Raw genomic sequence first — 20,420 nt, 5'->3', positions numbered from 1 at the left:
ATTGAGGGGCTCCATTCAGACAGATCAGGGGTGGATAACATCATAATGGGTTCTTCATGAAGAACAACTTTACAGAAATGCCACATAAACAGCGCATTTGTGTGTGTGTTGGGGGTCCTTAGACAGAGCTCCAATGCTATTGTTTTGCACTTGCTTTTTGGATTTCTCCCTACAGAGTTGAAGGGCCCATATTGCATGGAGTACTCAGCCCCTCTAAAGTCCTAGATAAACTGAGGGGATAAACACTCAGGTATCATGATGGTTTCTTTCTTGTGACATCTTCAAATGTTTAGGCTATTCTTTAGTTTTTCAGTAGGACTTTTGGGGCCCTGTTATTGACATGAATGACTTAAGCCTAGCATATACCGGCTATGGTACATTGTGTCATATCATCATGTAGTGTGGTTTACACGGTTAAGATTAGCAATACTTCGTTTATAATAAAGTATAGTAGTTCTTGGGGCACCACCTCTGATTCGTGGAAGGGACAGAGGAAACCTTGTTAAATAAAATAGCACTCGTAATAATCAGTCTAATCTTAAGTAGTGAATTCTATGAAAGTAGAGCCAATCATAAAACGTGAGAGATGAGCAAGTATTATACACAATGATTTATTTAAGAGAATGTAATTATAGTGAACACATACCAGGTAAGTTATGGGTTAGTTGGGCTAAAGCAGTACAGTAGGCCTAAATTCTAATGCGAGCGCACTACACAATGGTTGCGTAGAGCGCGTGTGAAGGGGGAGAAGTTGAGGAAGAGGTAGAGAGGAAGAGGCTTCTATAGTAACAATGGACGATCAATGGAAACTGACCTAACGATGATCAAGTTAAATCATTTGTAAAATACAATCAAACATCAACAATTCAAACACAACATGCCAATATGTCACAAGTAAGAAATATTGCAAATCGCAGTTACTTTTGTCGGTTTGAAGAACGGAGTCAATGGTTCGTTATGTCCAACGAATAAAAACGGAATCTCTCGTCAAAGTTCCGGGCGCAAAGTGAATGTGCAGGTTATGAGGAAATAGACTAGAGTGTGCACCTCCAGTTAATCCTACGAACGAGCGGGGGTGATTGTACGTTTGGGGGTTAAATACCCCAAAGAACAGGGGGTCATCCCTGTGAAGGTGACCTCTCTCATTGGTCAGTTACTTCCACCTGGGCGTTGTCCTGGGACCTGCCCAGAGGTGTGAAGTGGCTGATAGTTTTGAGTTCCATTATCTCAAATGTCCATGGATGCTCAAACTTCAGAATATAACAATACAACGTTCATAACTGGTTTTGTTAGTATGATACAATTATTTTGATACCAAGATTGACTGATTTAACTATACCTGAAGGGAAGTTATAATCAAACATCAATTAACAACGTTCTAGGTAAATGAGACAAACACATTATAACACATCGACTACTGTCCTTGAATTAGTGTCCATGAGCCATGTAGTCCTTTAGAAAATGTTTGTAAGTCCACACAAGAAAGTTCCTTCAAGTAATTCCCTTTGTTCTGACAATGTGAGACCATGGTCTCTGTTCCTGACCCCATGCTGGGTCAGGAATTTGAAGCTCCTACTCTGGGAGATAAGGACAAAGGGGAAGGACCCTTCCCTTGTCGGGGGTAGGGGAAGGTGTGGATGGTACCATGCTTTGTCTGTGGACTCTCTGCTACAATCATAATAATACAAAGTTAATAAAAGCGACTTCACGCAGAGGCTCTGGTCTAGGGGCCCCCTGAGCTCATGGGCCCCTGGTGCCGGTAGGCTCGTTCGGTAATCCATCCCTGAGTAGGACTACTGGGGCCCTGTTACTGACATGAATGAATTAAGTCTAGCATATACCGGCTACGGCGCATCGTCTCATATCATCATATTCATATCAATATAATGTTAATAACAGCGACGTGAGGAGGCTCTGGCTTAGGGGCCCCCTAAGCTCATGGGCCCCTGGGCCTGGGCCCGGTAGGCCTGTTCGTTAATCCATCCCTGAGTTCAGCCATTTTGTTATCGATCGACTGAACATTAGCGAGTAGGATGGTCGGAAAAGCAGGTTTGAAGCTCTGTTTATGAGTTTGAACGAGGACTCCAGCACGTCAGCCTCTTTTTCTCCTCCTCCGTCTAAAACAAAGCGGCGGAACAAAGAGCCCGCTGCAGTCCGAGCACGAACTGTGGAAAGTGGAATTAAAGTTTGTAAAATAGTCCTTACCGAGTGATGACTTAATATCCAGAAGTGTTTGTTGGTCGTACTGAATGAGCAACTCTGCAAAATCGACAAAACAACTTACAAACACTAACAATACTAGCAAAATGCTAGGTAAGCAGAAATAGTTGAAAACATGACAATTCCTATCCAGTAAAGAAAGAATATTATACTTATAACTTTTGTAATATGCAAGAAATTGAAAACTGTCAAAAAAAGAAAACCGGACCGAAAGATGAACCGTGTTACATAAGTTGATAAGTAAGGGTCAAGATGTGATCTGATTGGTTGATCTCTGGATAATAGTTTGGTATGAAAGGAATTGTGAAGCATTGTTTCTGTGAAATCGGATTCTGTGGATTCTTGATATCCTGAGGGTTTCTCCTCAGCTTTGGCTTCTCCTACTCCTTTTCCTTCCTCACCTCTTGATTTCACTCTCTAATTTACAATAATAGTGGTGGAGTAGGCAAGATTTAAAACCTTCACTTTGTTACATGTTTGCCTTGTAATTTCTTTAATTCATTTGCAATGTTATTAAATATCTAATTCATTAACCTTACTTTGACCATTCTTGCTCTGATTGAACCCATAGAGTTAAGTAACTGTAATGTCATTGGTATGGGCATTATCTGGTTAATGTTAATACACTGTTCTGTTTCCCTTCTTCCTTTAAACCATAGATAAATAGTTTTGGTTGTTTGGCCAACCCCCTACACTGTAAAAGACTGGAGCAAATGGCTACAATGTCTGCTCAGTCCTTGCCAGTATTCTTATATTGGCCAAACAACCAAAACTATGCAGCAACAATGCACCTTTTAATGAACGAGGGGGAAACTGGTTTGAAATAAAGGTTTGAAATCTTACTTACCATGATGAGAAGTAGTTGGAGAAATTGAGGAGAAAAACTTCCAGGAGAAGAACCAAGAGAACAGTGCTCCACATTCCCTTTTATACCCAACCATTATCTATAAGAACAACTAATCAGACTGCATCTTGACCCTTACTTTGACTACAACATATAACTAGCAAAGCAACTGTAAGTCACACAATGAGGTGTGAGAGCCATCAAGCAAAGACTTAACCCTTGTGTTATGTTCGGGTCATTCTGACCCATCAATCATTGTGACCCACCGTCGTTTGCGACAACTTTACCGCATACAAAAACAAAGTGAAGCATTTTCTTTTAACCGTTGGGCTGTCTCAGACCCCCCACATTGCGAAGGTTAAAATAAAGTAATTTTTATTTGCTTTTGTATTGGGTAAAATTGGGTAAACAACGATGGTTCGTTATGAACCTTTGGTTCATGTGACCCGAAGGCAGCACGAGGGTGAATATATGCTCAAAACTGGAGTTGTTGTAAGAGGTGGGGCCAGGGATGTTTCCCATTCTACATACAGGTATTTTTTTCTCCAATTTAGTGTATGAGTGGTATCCAACATTAAAAATCACATGCGCATCATAGAACTGCTACTCACCCAACCTAAACCCTTAAGGTATACATGGAAAAACCTTGGGAGGCGCAATTCAGTGAGGGATCTCCTCTTAAGACGGTTGGTGAAAGAGAGCTGCAGAACACAAGCATACAGTCATACGTGATGAAAATTGCCAATGGGTGTTTGTTACATCTGGCTCAAGGATGTAATCAACAAAGGGAGACGTAGGCACAACTAGCCCGGTTAACAATATTTAATTGACAACCATGTGGACTACAAAGTCACAACTTTCTCAAGCGGGTGGTCAGCTCAGGTTGCGATACCACACTCATCCCTGGAGCAGGTACTTGAAGCCTCCAGACACACCGGCCTCAGGTGTGTCCAATTAGCCCTGATGAGCTAATAACACCACGCCCACCCATCCTGGGCAACATGGTCGCACAAAAAGGGGAGGGTCGTCACCCCACCCCCTGTAGCACCCCACTATCTCCAAGAACCTGGCCAACTCCGTCTTGGTGGTCGGAGAAAGATACTGGGCAATCAACTCCTGTAGTGTAGGATCGTTTGGTCCTTCCCCAGCTCACTGTGAGAAACAGACAAAGGAAAAGCAGGCACAGGGAAAGCAACTGACTGAGATGTTACCAACAGCCTCACCACTTTCTGCATTAGCACGACACATGGCACGTGTCACCGCGCAGACCGGAAACACTTCTGGGTCCCCACTCACGACAGGCTTCCCCTCTAGCGGTGAGGAAGTAACCACCAGGGAAGATGGTAGTGAAGGCCAGACATGCTTACCAGCCAGGTTGTTTCCCAAAGCCACTGCCACCCCATCAACTGGCAAACAAGGTCGAACTCCCATGGTCACGGTGTCTTGCACCAAACCCGAGGAAAGCACAAGGTTATGCAGAGGGACTGATAAAACCTGCCACCCGATCCCTGGAATCAGCACATTACTGTCAGTGTCTGACTTAGAAGAAAAAGGCAACACAGATCCCAAAATGAAAGAATCCAACGCTCCTTTATCACAGGGGGGGGGCATCACGCCCCCCCAAAGACACACGTAACATAAGGCAAGAACCCAGATTCACACCGCCAAGGCCACCCCTGGGAAACTGTAAGGATGAGCTGTCTCTCCAGGCAGGCCAAGGATGTACAACAATTAGAAAAAGTGTTGACTCGGTTTTATTAGCATGACATCAGATCATGCCACCAATCTACAACAGAGTGGCTAGCATGAGTGAAGAATCTCTCTCTCTCTAGAGTGCTTAAGAACAGTAGTTGGACATGTTCAAACATAGAATTGAACAGAATCGCTTCCTTAACGGGTCTCAGTGGTCAGTGCACTGATACATTAGAACGTACAACAAGTGAAGTAGTTGTTAATCACACAAGCCCTATTTGAGCATGTTTTCCGCTGCTGTCTCCCTACTGTCTGGGCTGTATGCGTTCTGTGTATATATTCTGCTCAGTGGGGGGCCTCGCTGCATGACCTCACGAAGACACAAGCTTCTATGTACACAGAAAATCTGCCCAACAGCTACCCCACCAACAGGGAAAGACGCCTGCGCAGCAGGGGCAGTAAATAACCGCACAGCAGTGATGGCGTCAGCCCTGCTAGCCCTACCACCGACAACAGTCGTGGCCAAAGCAAAAGGCGTAACCTGTCAAGGGGCCGATGAAAGCTCTCCCCGCGCCCTACAAACAGGGCATTCATTCTTTCAATGACCTGCCTCGAAGCAAAAATTACAAACCCGGCTCGATCCACAGCTGTCACCCGCATAGAACCTGTTCTTGCGATAACCCAAAGGGATCTCCTGGGAACCCCAATCACCTTGGGTACGCTCAAAACGACTGCGGTGAGTAAGAACATATTCATCATCTACTACGGCAGCTTCACCGGCAGTGCGCACTCGCCCGTATGTATTCCGTGACAAAAAAACTAAGAGAGAAAAAACAATAAACCAACGGATCCCCCTATAGAGAACTGCTGCCTGTACCTACGTATGTGGGGTTTACAGCTCCAACAACCGCTCCTCCTTGCATGACCAGGAGACACGCACGCCCAACTCACTGTGACAAAACAGACAAACCCGTCTGTTCAACAAACAATGATCCCGGACAAGCCCCCATGTTACATCTGGCTCAAGGATGTAATCAACGAAGGGAGATGTAGGCACAACTAGACCGGTAAAAATATTTATTTGACAGCCATGTTGACTACAAAGTCACAACTTTCTCAAGCAGGTGGTCAGCTCAGGTCGCGACACCACACTCATCCCTGGAGCAGGTACTTGAAGCCTCCAGACACACCAGCCCCAGGTGTGTCCAATTAGCCCTGAAGAGCTAATAACACCACGCCCACCCGTCCTGGGCAGCATGGTTGCACAAGAAAGGGGAGGGTCATCACAGTGTTGAAACACAGAAATCCAATGTTCAACTTGGGTCAAAGTTGGCGAATGACAGTTTAAGCAGTGGTAACCACAGAGTGTGTGATCAGCGCAGCATCACAGGACAGCCAAGTAGTTGAGTGGACAGGAAGGGACCAGGAACTCCCTGTTGTCCATCAAAGGGGACTGATGTCCACTCGGTGACTAGGTCCAATGTTGGCAGACCATCATAGACCGATGTCCATTGGCAACCAGGTCAAATGTAGGCAGACCGGTGACCAGGTAGATGTTGACAGCTGAACCCCCACACCCCAGGGGACGTGTGGAGGAGGGACAGAGAGAAGAGAGGATGAATTAGAGAATGCAAAGGAGCAACTAACAGTTACAATAACAGTGAGGGTGAGGTCCCCACTGGTAAAGTTTTAACTAGTGTAGCAGTTTAGCAGACAAAAAAGGGTATTTGATGTAGCCCTAGACCCCAGGGCGCCAGCCCTCGTAGATTGGAACATGAAATCTGTTCCAGAGAAGAGAAACTCTAAATAAAAAAGCCCTGTTCTCTGTAGAATGGTATTAATATGCATTTTTCATATCAAATCATGCACCTGAACTGTTTATACCATATTGAAGAGAAGAACTAGCGCTTTCTAATGACAAATACATGTGAATTTATAAATGTTTGTCAATTTTTTACTTTATTTGTAAATTCAAGTTATATAATATAGACGTAAACACACAGTTCAGGTTTTCTTCATTTGTAATAAAGTTACATACACATAAACATACACACAATACATACAACTTCACTTTGGGTGTCTAATGTTGTGTTACAAGAGCCTTAAATGGCACAAAATGTAGGCCAGTATGTTATAATTACAGTCGGTAAAAGCAGTTTCTAATGCGGCGTAAACATGCTTTCTTACGTACCCCCTTCTCTTAAAGTGAGGACTCTCAAATATAGTCGGGATGGTTTCACTTTATTTTCAACAAAGGGAACATTTGTCAAAAGACATGTCTTGGTACTGATGAAACAAAAGTTCTGTACGTCTTCAGTCACTTCTCAAAATTTAAAAACAGCACTGGAACTCAGCAGGGTTGATGCAAAGTGTTTTATTGGTTCTCAGGTAACAAAGATTGCCAATAGAACGTGAGCGTGATCCCGGGATCAGACTGAAGTTTTCTCTGGACAATTTAACTTATATAGTCTTCTCCCCATTGTATGTTAATATGGTACGATATTTGTTGGTTTCATAGACATTAGGTAATCTTACAAAGCGGATCCCTTGTGTCAGGGGATTTAACACAGGTACTTTCCTACATAGACACTTCTTCCAATTAGGCTCTTTCTGACCTTGAACAGCCAACTGCATTCGGCTTCTGGGCGTAAGGCCACAAATATGTCTCATAAGTTACAGCTATGCGTCCTGGTCCTTTATGAAAGCATACAGATGCTCCTCTCCCCCACTAATCCTTTAATTATTCAAACCTTATATTTTGGGCTCTATGCCTCCTACCATTATTTAGGGATAACAATAATCAGTCAACAGCTTTGCATCTGGTTTCCAATAATATAGCATGTACTACAAAGGAGATTACAAGTTTCATTGAATCCATAATCATTAACCATATTCATAATTACAACAGTATGGTGTTTTTTCCACGACAGTACTTTCAGCTGAAGTAGTGCACATTTTATAGCCATTTCTGTATCCATCTAGGTTTCTTTGTAATTATGGAAATGTTCTGATCTTCAGCTCTATCTGGTTTTCTCCTAGGGGGACCTGCCCAACGGACGCACTAAGTTCCATGTCCTCTTCCTCATGTTTGTGGCACTCATGTTCTTCGTCAGTCTTATGTTCCTATTTGGTTACCACTGCTGGCTGGTTGCCAAGAACAGGTCCACTCTGGGTAAGAGTTCAATCGGATCTCCCTTTTTTCCAGTGGGAGGTGTTGAATGTTAACAGGGATTCTGGAGGGGTTCGATATTGAATTTGAGGCTTTCTATATTATCCTATAAAAAGTTACAACTGAATCCGACATCTCCCTCTCTTTCTTTGTCACTGTCTATATCCCTTATTCCTTCAGAGGCCTTTTCTGCACCAGTCTTTGTAACTGGTCCAGACAGGAACGGCTTCAACGTAGGCCTGAAGAGGAACTTGGAGCAAGTGTTTGGAGAAGACAAGAGGCTGTGGTTCATCCCTGTTTGTACCAGGTGAGGCAAGAGGCTCTGGTTTATACTGTACCTGTCTGTACCTGGTAAGATGTTTGGAGGCTGTGATTTGTAGCTAACTGTACCAGGTTTCCATAGCTCCCTTCGTACAGATTATATGTAGCCTGGCTGCCAGCCCAACTTCTCCCCACCCACAAAAAAATGTGGTCGGGAAGTTGGGTCTGGAGGGTCTCATATTGGGAAACAGCTACAGAAAAACAGAATCTGGGCGTACCAATGAAATTGCCAGGGCAGGCTTTATACGATGATGGACAGATGATCAACAGTAACGTTATCACCCACGTCACAAAAGAGCACTTAAGTTGAATTCGTTTTGAACAAACAACATATTACGTTGCTCTGATTGGTTGTAGGTCTATCCAATTGAGCGAAGAGGCATTTGTTTTCCAGGCTCGTTTGAAACACGCCCCGTAGTCAAAGCCCAACGGAGAGTTCTCAGACTCATATTCTGACTAGAATTATGAGTATGACAACGTCAGGCTAGATTATATGCATGCTTACTTAATATTTTGGAAATTTTGCATGCATCTACAACAGTAGATGTAAGGAGGGAGAAAAACAGATGGACGGAAGAATGTATGAATGAATGAATGAATGAAGGAGTACATTTATTCATTTAGCAGACACTTTAATCCAAAGCGATTTACAAGAAAGGTAATAGAGTAACAGCCTTACTTCCTGGCCCTTACGTTTCAGCCAAGGAAATGGACATTACTTCCCCCTCAAGAGCCAAAGTGAGTCCAGGAACCCCTTACTGGCAAATGAGGTGGGCTGGGAGGAGGAAGAGGACGGATCAGAGGAAGGCTGCCTGGGTGAGTGTGAAACAGGGCAGTGGGAGGCTGACTGGAATGTTTTTGTTTATAAATGACTTTTTTAGGTGTTGTTTTCTGCTGAGATATGCTGAACATACATTATAACCTCACTGTGTTCAAAATATATAGAATAACAATTGTCAAAAACATCTTTGACATCATCTTGTTTCAGATCTGGACCCTTCGGTTACAATAGAGATGGAAGAGTAAGGGATGGATGAGGTAGATTTAACATTCCTATTGCCTGAAACTGGGCTGTCCTCCGGATAATTTAAGCAATTTTGCAGTGATTTTTTTCCGGTCTCTATAGAAAACTGGGACACTTTGTAGAGCTCTAAGGACTATGGGACTGCACATGTAGAGCTGTATTGTGGTTAACACATTCACAATCCTGTGAAGCCTTTAGAAACTCTGAACAGGCATGTGTGGATGGATGACATGGTTCTTGTTGAAAAAGTATTATGGGTTCATGTGGTGTACAGAATATAGTAATTGAAAAAAGTCCAAAAGAAAATTTGGATTATCATCAATGATCATTGTTTCTTCTTGGCATCAGTATCTCCCTTGGTTGGGTATTGTCAGTTATGTCCAATGTGACAGAATAATCAAAAAAAAGTGTTTACTATATGAATGGCTCTTTACATTGCTTTTCCTTTGCAATACTGGGACATATTTTGCTCATAATGTCTTTTTATCCATATTTCTCTTTCTGTCTGTCTCAGTCTCTGGTGTTGTACAGTACAAATACCTTAAATAGCAAAGCTCAGGGCATCTCTTGTTTTGGGGGTAAAAAAAACAATATCACACCCTACCAGTCTAGAGACCTCTTGTAGTGTAGGAGGAGATTTGGCTTTGCCAGAGATGGTGTCCTTTACACTCCAGCTCATGAACATGTTCATTTGACAAAAGTGGCAATTCCTCTAACTGTTCATCAGTGCTTGTATTATGATAGTTCTATAGTAATAACGTTTAATACTTTTTCCAACACCTATAACTTATGTTTCTTAATGTTTTAAATAAAGTAGCATCAGATACTACTGAGTTGTCGTAAAAGTACTACAGTGACAATATGTTTTTGTTGTTTTCTAACTGTAGATGTTAAAGATTGTAGATGGTCTCATTATAATTTTAGGAATGCTATACTGGTCAGTTGCAGATGTCAAGGCACCTTATTGCACACTTTTGTTTTAGAGTCAAAAATGCCATTTACTCTTGAGGCCCAGACATAGGGGCGAATCTAGAGACTTTCATTCGGGGTGGCAATGGGGTGGCAGAAGGAAGTTGTTAGTTGTCCTGGAGGCGAATCAAAACCCAAAGTAGGGGGGTACAGTATTGTATTTTAAATTAAACAGTAATATATATATATTAGGGCTGTGAAATGATTAAACATTTTAATCAAATTAATCACAGGTTTCTGTGTATTAATCATGATTAATTACATTTGACTGATTTTCCGAATTTTTGTCATTAGTGTGCGTCTTTGATTTTGCGGTACCTTGATGTTTGAGTCACCCGTTGCCACTCGCAAAACTTTGGTGAACCCCTCGTCTTCAACAATATAAATCGGTCTACAGCTTTTTGCAATACATTTGGCAACTGTGCTAGTCACCTTGTCACAGGCAGACTTAGTGAGGGCCCTACACTGTTCAGTGAGGGTGGTTTGGCGCATTCTACTTGAACTCCCCTCGCCGACCAACGCATGCTTCGCGTTGAGGTGGTATAGGTTACTTTAGGCTGGTATTGCTTTGGTGAAACGCTAACATTCAGTCATTTAGCATTCAGTCATTTAGCAGACGCTCTTATCCAGAGCGATAACGTCTTCCCGCAGAGCAGGGTTCCAGACTAACTTTTTTTACTAGGAGCACAGTAGCCCCTGACTGAAAATGTTAGGAGCGCAAGCAGAAAATTAAGGGGCACACCTTATATTGACCTGCAATGCATTTATTAATGTAACTGGAGAGGGTACAATTCAGTGGCAATTTTAGATCCTTTTTAGGAGTGCTCAAGCACTCCTAATATTTGTTTTAATATTTTCTCAGATATATTGTTTATTATCATTTGATGCTGGTAGTTCATGAAGAAAGGGACATCCTTAGTTTTTTCATTCAATATTTTGCATAATAATACGTAAATGTATTAATTGTTATCCAGTGAAATTAGGGATTTATATTAGCAAGGGGGTTTACGGTTAGCACTTTTGCAAGGCACTGTATTCATGTCACATTCAGGGTTCCCGCGGGGTCTTAAAAAGTCTTAAATTCTGAACTTTAAATTTAAGCCCTTAAAACGTCTTAAAAACGTCCATATTTTCATTCGAGGTCTTAAATTTCATTTAGTCAGGTCTTAAAAAGGTTTTACCCTGGTTAATTTCCAGAAACGCAGGCTGCAGAAAGTTGTTACAAGGTAGCAAAAAAGTATAGAGTCGTAGCCTACAAAGCGAGTCTTTGCTACAAACAAAACCAGCAGAACGCTGCCCACCGAACGTTGGTTTGGTGTGTTGTATTTCTTTCTGGAGGATAGCCTATTGGTGTTGGTACGTACGCGGTGATAAAACTACAAATCCCGTGATAACTGCAATACCTGTATGCAAAATACGTCTGCGCTTCCTCGGTGTGTGTTAAAATTCGGCTACGTGTGGAAAATGGGAAAGTTTACTTTCAACGAGACATGAGTTGCGTTCGACATGCACCGACTTCATGCAGCGCCGCAGCCGGCTGCAGACGACGCCGGCGCTGCATGAAGTCAAATGCACCTATGGCTAGATCACAGCGATTTTTGCTGTTGGTTACTACAAGCAGTAGCCTACCCAGCTCCAAGTACGAGACTCGCTGCTAACTATGCCCCAAAAATATTCAATTTGGTTACTGCGATTGCTTTATCTGTAAATTAAATGTCTGCTTTTTTAATGAATTTCATTCATAGAAATTACATGTTTTTTTAGAATGTCTTTTGATTTAAATATTTTTGAGGTAATGCGTTGTGTAGGTCTTAAATTTCAATCTTTATGGTCTTAAAATGTCTTAAAAAGGTCTTAAATTTGACTTAGTGAAACCTGCAAGAAGCCTGACATTCTCATTGGGGGCTGAGCACCCCTAAAGGTCTGATCCTAGAATCGCCCCTGCAACACAACATATAAGCTTGAGTTTAAATACATTATTTAATGTGACATTACGTACTGTACATGCAAGTCTTAGCTAAATGACTTAAATGTATGATTCACTTTTCGATCAGTCCTCTGACACCACAACACGATACTTGCCGAGTATAACAGCGCAACAGCTCAAACACAGGCAGAGATACAGTAGCAACGCTAGTGCTAAATAAGTATTTAGCTGCTAGGCTCCATCACACCGGGTAAGAAGGGCTCGTGAAACTGCTCACCAAAAGAATGAAGGGGCACCCACTTGTCTGGCAGATTAAGACATGTTCGTAGGAACCTAGCGGAAAAAATCCTAAACTTTCCAAGACTTTTAGCTAGGTTTATAGGTACCTAGCAAAAAATAGCCTAAACTTTCCCAGACTTTAAGCTACGGTACTATTGCAGAAGGAAAGCTGATATCGCTGTCTTACTAGAACGTCGTATCTATGCGTTGTTGCTAACATGTGCTGACATTGTGCACACCCAATGAATTTTAAATGTGTAGGTTGCACATGCGCGAGTGCTTGTAAAAAATGCTCGCCCTGTGTCAAAAGCTGGTCGCAAGATGCGACCATTTGGTCACAGTGTGGAGCCCTGCCGCAGAGTGTGCATATCACTTTGGTTTTATTGGATGTTCCATCTTAGTTTATTTGGAACACGAACTTCTCATCCAGAAGTTGCAGATTGGGTGGAATTGTGGTTATATTACGTTAAATGCGTTAAACAAAAATAACGAATTAATCCTGTAATTTAATCATAACACGTTAACGCGTTATTTTTCACAGCCCCAATATATATATATATATGTTTTTTTACATTACTCTGTAATGTACAAATAATATTTTTCCATGAGAATATTGAAGTGGCAGGTATTTTATTGGGGTGGCAGCTGCCACCCCTTAGATCTGCCACTGCCCAGGCAACACATTCATCAGGTATGTATGCATAAGCTGTGTGACGAGGTCTTATGCCACGTATTGTGCTACATATTAAAATGTGACAATATTTCTTGTTGAGGTGTAAGGGTGTCAATCCACTGACAGCGAATCAAGTCTAAATTCGAACCTGATTCGCTTTGCCAACTATCTCATGTGGCCCTGTGGGGCCTGTCACGTGACATCCTTTGAAAATGAATGCAAGGCTGAATTTAACTGGCGAATTTCAGATCTGTTTGCTGCCAATGGATCAGCAGCCGAACAGCCTTGCACCATCCATTCGTGCCGTGTTAAGACAGCAATTTATGTAGTCTTAAGCCGGCCAAATATGTCAATTTAACGTGTACATGAAATTACAGGTTTTACATTTACAACTGCAGACCTATCTCCTCAGGCCCCTTGACCAATGGGGATTGAGAATGAGCGCCCTCCTATGACCCCTATTTCTGTGAGCCAATATGGTTTGAGTATGACCTACCAGTTCCGTACACCAATGGGATTTGAACATGAGTTTTACGCTTCTGTAGTTTGAGTAAATTGGTGGTAGATTTATTTGGAATACAGTTTAATAGTTAATCCTAGGGATATTGTGGAATTACATAACAGATGAACTATAATAAAACATAAAATCAACAGTATTTGCAGATGTTAGCATTTTTTGTCGGTTTTTCATTTGACCCCAGGGGTATCTACTTCCGTTATTTCAACAACTCCGCCACACAGATGGCTAGCTTTTTTTCTTGGTCATTTCAGCAATTCTCTGTAATTTTAGTGGGTCCTAGTTGGGTGTGCTTGCACTATTGATTTATGCTAAAAACGATATCCAATTGTCAGCTAAATGAAACCAAAACATTATTTCTTTTTAGATTTTCATAAACTATGATTATGGCATAAATGTGGGTCTAGCCAGCTACTTGAATAATTTTACACATACACATACATTTTGCATCAATTTGCATCGCTAGCTGTGATGTCAATTTAGCTGTTAAAAACTATTGATTTATGCTTGCACCATAGTTCAAGTTATTAAAATCAATAGGCCTAAAATACATTCTCTGACCAGCGGAGGCGATAACACCTGCATGAGAAGGGCCTGAGGAGAGAGGTCTGTTTGAGGCAGACCCAGGCCCCCATCCCTCATTGCCCCCTGAGGCAACAGCCCCGGTGGATTAAGGTGGTATTGCATTTCCGATTTGCTACTCGACTCGTCCGGTTGCTTTTTATTCCATTAATTCCAGTCAAAATATCCAAAACTATCTCCCCCCCAAAATGTTATTCGATTCTCAAACCTGGCTCATACTACAAACTTTTTCATCAACATTTTTTTCCAGATTTTTGCTAATTTTGAAACCAATCCGAAATGGATAAACTAGCACCCCATTTATTTGCTTACGTCAAGAGATGTTGCCTGGAAATGTGCTTGCGGATACGAACAGGGCTCAAGCACAAAAGGGAACATTAGCTGATCGCTGATTTACCTTAGCTGAATGAGCACAAGGAGAAAGGGCTTGATAATCTACAGTTCGCCTGCCTTGCTGTAGCCAGTTTTACAAATAGTTGCACACAAACATGACGGTTGGTTATAGAGTCTATTTCCGTTATTTTAAAGCAGATTTAACAATTTTGTAATGAACGTTATTATGTTCATTGCATGACAAACGTAATTATAGCCTAATATAATTAGTGATATTGTGGCATGTTAAGGCGTAATTATAGATTGTTGACATGTTCTTCTGGAGCAAAGACGAAGATGAATAAATCATGTCTGATAACCACAATATTGTTATGGTTATGCAATGTTATGTCAGTTAACACCACAAGGCATTAACAATAACAGGTAGCTAGCAATAGTAAAGCAACACTTATCATCATCATAATATGCCTATTTAACTGAACTTTCTTTGCCGAGCTAGAACAACAAAGGAGCCAGATATTCAAGTTTACAGTTTCTTTAATCCGACACAATACTTAAGCAGTCATCTTAAAAACATGAAGCAAAAAGAACAATGTAATGTGGTGAGTCTGAGTCGTATGTGGAACATACGTTCCATCTAGAATAGGCTTATATTACTAAAAACCAAGTGAAAGGAATACTATACAGTGATAGTATAAATTTAGATTGATTTCGCATCATGTATCTGATTCTTAATCGGACTTGTACCCCAATCTGAAAGTTTTCTGACTCTACTGCAATGCCTTAGCTCACACGCTCATGACAGGTTGTCGCAAAGTATGACGTGTACAGCTAGTTGCAAGTGTGCACGAGATTCGGAGCTAGGGAGAAAGGCAAGCCACTGTTCTGCGCAAGACCGGATGAGCCGGAACTGGAAAGATAGTGTGGTCTGTTTCACACTCTCGCTTGCCCCACTGAGCACTTTCCATAGAAATGAATCGGGATGCCATCTTTAAAGAGCAGGCTCGCTGTGTCTACTGTATATAAGTCTATAGTCTGAGGGGCTTGAGGAGAGAGGGCTGCAGTTGGACGCTATTGTCACAGCCAGTGTGTCCCAGGCGTAAAGCTGTCGCTGACGCAGAATAGTAGTATCCAGCTGCCACCAGCATGATGATGGAGTCTGACAATTTTATATTGGTTGTGTAGCAGCATTTTGGGCACTTAAAACAATGGACTAAGGAAAACAGTTCAGTTCAGTTAGAAGGTTCACAGCTTCCACTAAAATAAGTTCAAGCATAGTTACTGCACAGTTATAAGGTCTGAAGAGACTGGTGAAAAATTGTAACAATCAAATCACACTTCAAACTGAAATATAACAAAAAAACTGGCTTGTTGCTAGACAATGCGTTTTGCATACACATTGTAGACACCATCTCCGCTGGAGAAAAGAAATATTTACCAAAAAACGTATAAAGGTTCAGTTTGTGGTATAACCTCTTAGTGCTTGCATATTGTTCTGTCTTTTACTACATACGATAATTCATACTCACTCAGAAAGTAGAACTGAAGTGACATTCATTACAAGATTATTAGGATTTCAAAATGGACCTGCATTGTTTTGCATTTGTGACTTTCAGTCAAATAAAAGGAACATTTTCCTGTCATATTTAGTAATTAAAGTTTTCTTTAAAATATCGTCTTGTTCTTGTGAACCCAATATAGTTTATCGTCTTGTCTCGTGAGCTGAGTGTAGTACCCCTAGTATCAGTCACTTGCTAGGGTAATCCCACAAAAACACAACTTCCTGTCCCAGGTCCGGCTCACTCATATCTTGTATTCATTCTGCATTGAATTCCTTATTCTGTTATTCGGTAACACTTTATAATAAGTCAACGCTTTTTGGCATTTACAAAGTGTGAACTAACAGTTAGTTAATTCTTTATAAAACATTTTTTAACATTAACAATACATTATTAAATAGTTAGTAAGCGTATTTTTAAACACGATGATGATCATTAATAAACACTGTTAAAAATTATGGATTGTATTCATAAAACAATTCATAAGGTGTTTGATAACGCATTATCATACTTTATAGACAGCTTTTTAATATAGTTGCAAACCAGTAGTTTAAAAGGTGTTAGTGGTACATGAGCTGGTATAGAAAGCATTAGCAAATGGTGAACAAACCATTTACATTACCTTTACAAAGCATGAGTAATTAACTAACAACATATTTACTTACGTCTTTAATGTACGCCAAGTCGAATACATGATGTACACTAAACCTTAGCAGATAGGCTATCTCAACAACTATTTTACAAAGACTTACTAATGATGCAACTTCTAATTAGTAAGGCAAGTAATAAAGCATTTACTAACTGTTAGATAAGGCTTTTGCGTGACCTAATCTAAAGTGTGAACTATCTATGCCTTATTAAACATTTATAAGTTATTTATTAAGGTATTCTTGTCCATTCTCGAACCTCACATTCACAAAGGCTGAACATAGCAAAATGAAACAGGCACAACACATTATAATACACAATATTAATATTTTATCGAAGGAATGACAAGCATGTATTTATGTTTCTTATGAACTACTGTACTGTACTTACTAACCGAGAGCGAGGTCATGCGGGGAAGCTAAACTTAAGTTTTAAAGTTAAGTTGTAAAGCCGAAGTTTGATATTTCCCGGCATGACCGAACGGTCAAGGTTAGTAAGTTGTTTATTATATGGTATTTTTTATCTCTTTTCATTTAAAACATGTTGTTTTATTCAGCTCTACTCAAGTCTTCTCACGGTGTGTTTCAGGTGTTAACACCTAGCAACCAATCTGAAATCTGAGCAACCAAACCTAGCAATCTGCCTACAGTAGCGCTTGTCATTTTTCTCTCTGTTCACACTTTTCTGCTCTTTTAAAAAGTTAAGAATTTCCTCGTCGCTGTTGATGTCTTCCTTGTTATCTGGACAGTAAAATCCTCGATCTTGCTCATTTTGAAGATGACATTAGCGAGGGCAATAAGAATACGTATCAGATTGCAGACCGGCAATGAGGTCAATACGCGGCTGGCATGACTACCCATTAGCCAATCAGAACGCTCGTACTATCGTTGCCATATAATAAATACTAGTAATATAATTGAGAAGACGTTCTCAAAAGTCAACAAATCCGTAATAAAAAACCCACCTGAAAGTTTGCAGAGGTAAACAAATGTTTTTTATGGACCTAGCACCGAAACTTTTGTTGTTGATATGTTGCCTTGGAGATGTAGTGATGTCACCAGTGCAAGTGCCGCTGATTGCTCTGACAACATGGCGTCTGCTCCAGATTTGCCGTGTTTGATTTGGGATCTCCCCATGTTGTTGTAGTATATAAGAAACCAAATGTTTACTCTTCGACAGGTCTGCAAATGCCTTTGAAAGCAGAGATTTGTTAAAACGGTTGTTAACCAAGACCGTAGGTCGAGTTTTACAAACAAATCGTTTTAACAAATCGAGGTGACAAAGCGTTTGCTGACCTGTCGAAGAGTAAACATTTGGTTTCTTATATAGTACAACAACGTGGGGAGATCCCAAATCAAACACGGCAAAGTTTTAACATTCTCTCCTGCGTGAGTAAACATTTGCAGTTTATTACAGCCATTTTTGGAAAATAAAATACAGCTTTGGGTAACCAACTTTTATACCAATTCTACTGTATTACTTCTTAATGGAAATAATAATAATAATTTTTAAAAAATGTAACCCGGTAAATAAATCAACAGCTATTTCATCTAAAAAACAAAATCTATAGAGTCTTTCTATAAATGTTTAATAAGGCATAGATAGTTCACACTTTAGATTAGGTCACGCAAAAGCCTTAACTAACAGTTAGTAAATGCTTTATAACTTGCGTTACTAATCAGAAGTTGCATCATTAGTAAGTCTTTTTAAAATAGTTAAGATATCTGCAAAGTATTAGTGTACATCATGTATTTGACTTGGCATACATTAATTAAAGACATAAGTAAATATGTTGTTACTTATTTACTCATACTTTGTAAAGGTAATGTAAGTGGTTTGTTCACCATTTGCTAATGCTTTCTATACCAGCTCATGTACCATTAACTACTGGTTTGCAACTATATTAACAAGCTGTCTATAAAGTATGATAATGCAGTTGTCAAACATCTTATGAATTGTATTATAAATAAAATCCATCTTTTTTAACAGTGTTTATTAATGATCAACATAGTGTTTAATAATAAGCGTATTAACTATTTAATAATGTATTGTTAATGTTTCACGTTTTATAAAGGATTAACTAACTGTTAGTTAACACTTTGTAAATGCCAAAAAGCATTGACTTATTATAAAGTGTTACCTGTTATTCTATGTTCCTTGCCTTTGGGTGTTGAGTATGATAATGTGTGTGTGTAGAGAGGGAGATGAGGGCTTGTCGTGTATGTTGAGTGTTACATGATGTGACATATTTTAAAAATGATATTTATTACTGGTATACTTGCTCCTTTTGGGGGGAAATGGTTATCTTTGGAGTCATGAGATTCAAATGATTGTGAAGTTATTTTTGTTATCAAACAGACAGTTGGAGGGATACAAATAGTGATATTTACTCAAGAAATGAACTTGTATGCGTTTTTGAGAAATTCTCTCAAACATTTCCATTAAGGTTCTCAGTGGGCAGTGTACTGTACTCTCATCTTCTGATGTTGCCTAACGGAATAGAGTCAAGTCAGTCAACTTAACCCTTGTGTAACCTTCGGGTCATTGTGACCCTTCGTCGTGTTGCGACAACTTTAACTAATACAAATATGAAGTGAAGCATTTTCTTCTAACCATTGCGCTGTCTCAGACCTCCCACAGCGCGTAGGTTAAAAGAAAATGCTTCACTTTATTTTTGTATTAGGTAAAGTTGACGCAACACGACGATGGGTCACAATGATCCGAAGGTTCACAATGACCCAAAGGCAGCACAAACTAGAAGCGCCATGAAAGAGTACAATTTTTCATTTCACACTAAATCAAATTCCAGGATCTTGCCTTTTCATAGATATGTGTTTTATCACCCAGTATTTAAAACATTTCAAAATCACACTGGTAAAAGCTAATTTAGGGTTATTTTGCTTATGTTTTGGTTAAATTGCACATTCATAAATTTTTTCCCTGTCTTTCAAGACTGCCATTTGCTTTTCTATCAGCAGATGTCGCAAGGGTTCCTTTGCATAAGTCTGCCATTCGTATGAGTTCACGAGTTCTGACCATTGGTCTTGTCAATTATCATTAGGCAGAGTGGGAGTCCATTTCCCTCATAATTTCGTCACCTCTATGTGTCTGTTTCTCATGTTCTGTCTTTAGTTATTACTCTCGGTTACCGGTGTGTTTGCTGTTATGTATTGTTTCAATTGTTGGTTTTGTAATTTGATTAAAATCTTTGCCTGCACCTGCTTCCCGACTCACCGTTCCATCATTACAAAAAGTTGACAAGTCTTACCTGGTAGTATTAGATTGAACTGTTAATTGAATAAAAAATATTTTACATTCAAACTTCATTCATCCTTTGCTTTTATCTGTAACGGTGAGTGTACTTCTTTTAACTACTCATTACTCTCCTCACACAGATGTTGATTGATTTACCATTTGCCATTGTATTGAATCTCTGTACACATGGGACCTTGGGGCGCCAACTCGGAAGAAATACTGCTAAACCTCCAGGGGGTCTACCGTAGCAGCTGGAAACAAAAACAACAATGTTATAGTATAAATAGGGTCTTGGATCAGAGGGTTAGAGGTAAAGGAGGGTTTGGATTTATACGATTTTCCCATTATTGACTTAATCACAAGGGTACATAGGTAAGTTTAGTATGATTGCAACTGTATTCAGTCAGT

General features: G+C 40.3%; 1 protein-coding gene across 4 annotated transcripts in view; it reads left to right on the top strand.

Annotated features, from left to right (window-relative positions):
- zdhhc15b (zDHHC palmitoyltransferase 15b) overlaps positions 1-20,420 on the top strand; it is a 123,800-nt gene that overhangs the window by 100,647 nt on the left and 2,733 nt on the right. For 2 of the 4 annotated variants that reach the window (XR_014754788.1, XM_084697397.1), the window contains exons 9-12: positions 7,796-7,928; positions 8,106-8,232; positions 8,947-9,062; positions 9,235-9,284. Coding sequence is in view for 3 of the 4 variants with exons in the window: in XM_084697397.1 (XP_084553523.1) it covers positions 7,796-7,928; positions 8,106-8,232; positions 8,947-9,062; positions 9,235-9,272 (414 nt within the window). In the remaining variant the exon portion in view is untranslated. Of the gene's footprint in view, positions 1-7,795; positions 7,929-8,105; positions 8,233-8,946; positions 9,063-9,234; positions 13,209-20,420 lie in introns of those variants that run through there. The other 2 variants (XM_084697398.1, XM_084697399.1) reach the window with 1 other exon arrangement.

The sequence above is a fragment of the Hypomesus nipponensis genome, chromosome 1, assembly GCF_054491055.1.
Source record: "Hypomesus nipponensis isolate SF chromosome 1, ASM5449105v1, whole genome shotgun sequence".
NCBI lineage: Eukaryota > Metazoa > Chordata > Actinopteri > Osmeriformes > Osmeridae > Hypomesus > Hypomesus nipponensis.
Note: the sequence above shows the minus strand (reverse complement) of the source record. Positions and strands in the feature narration are given on the sequence as shown.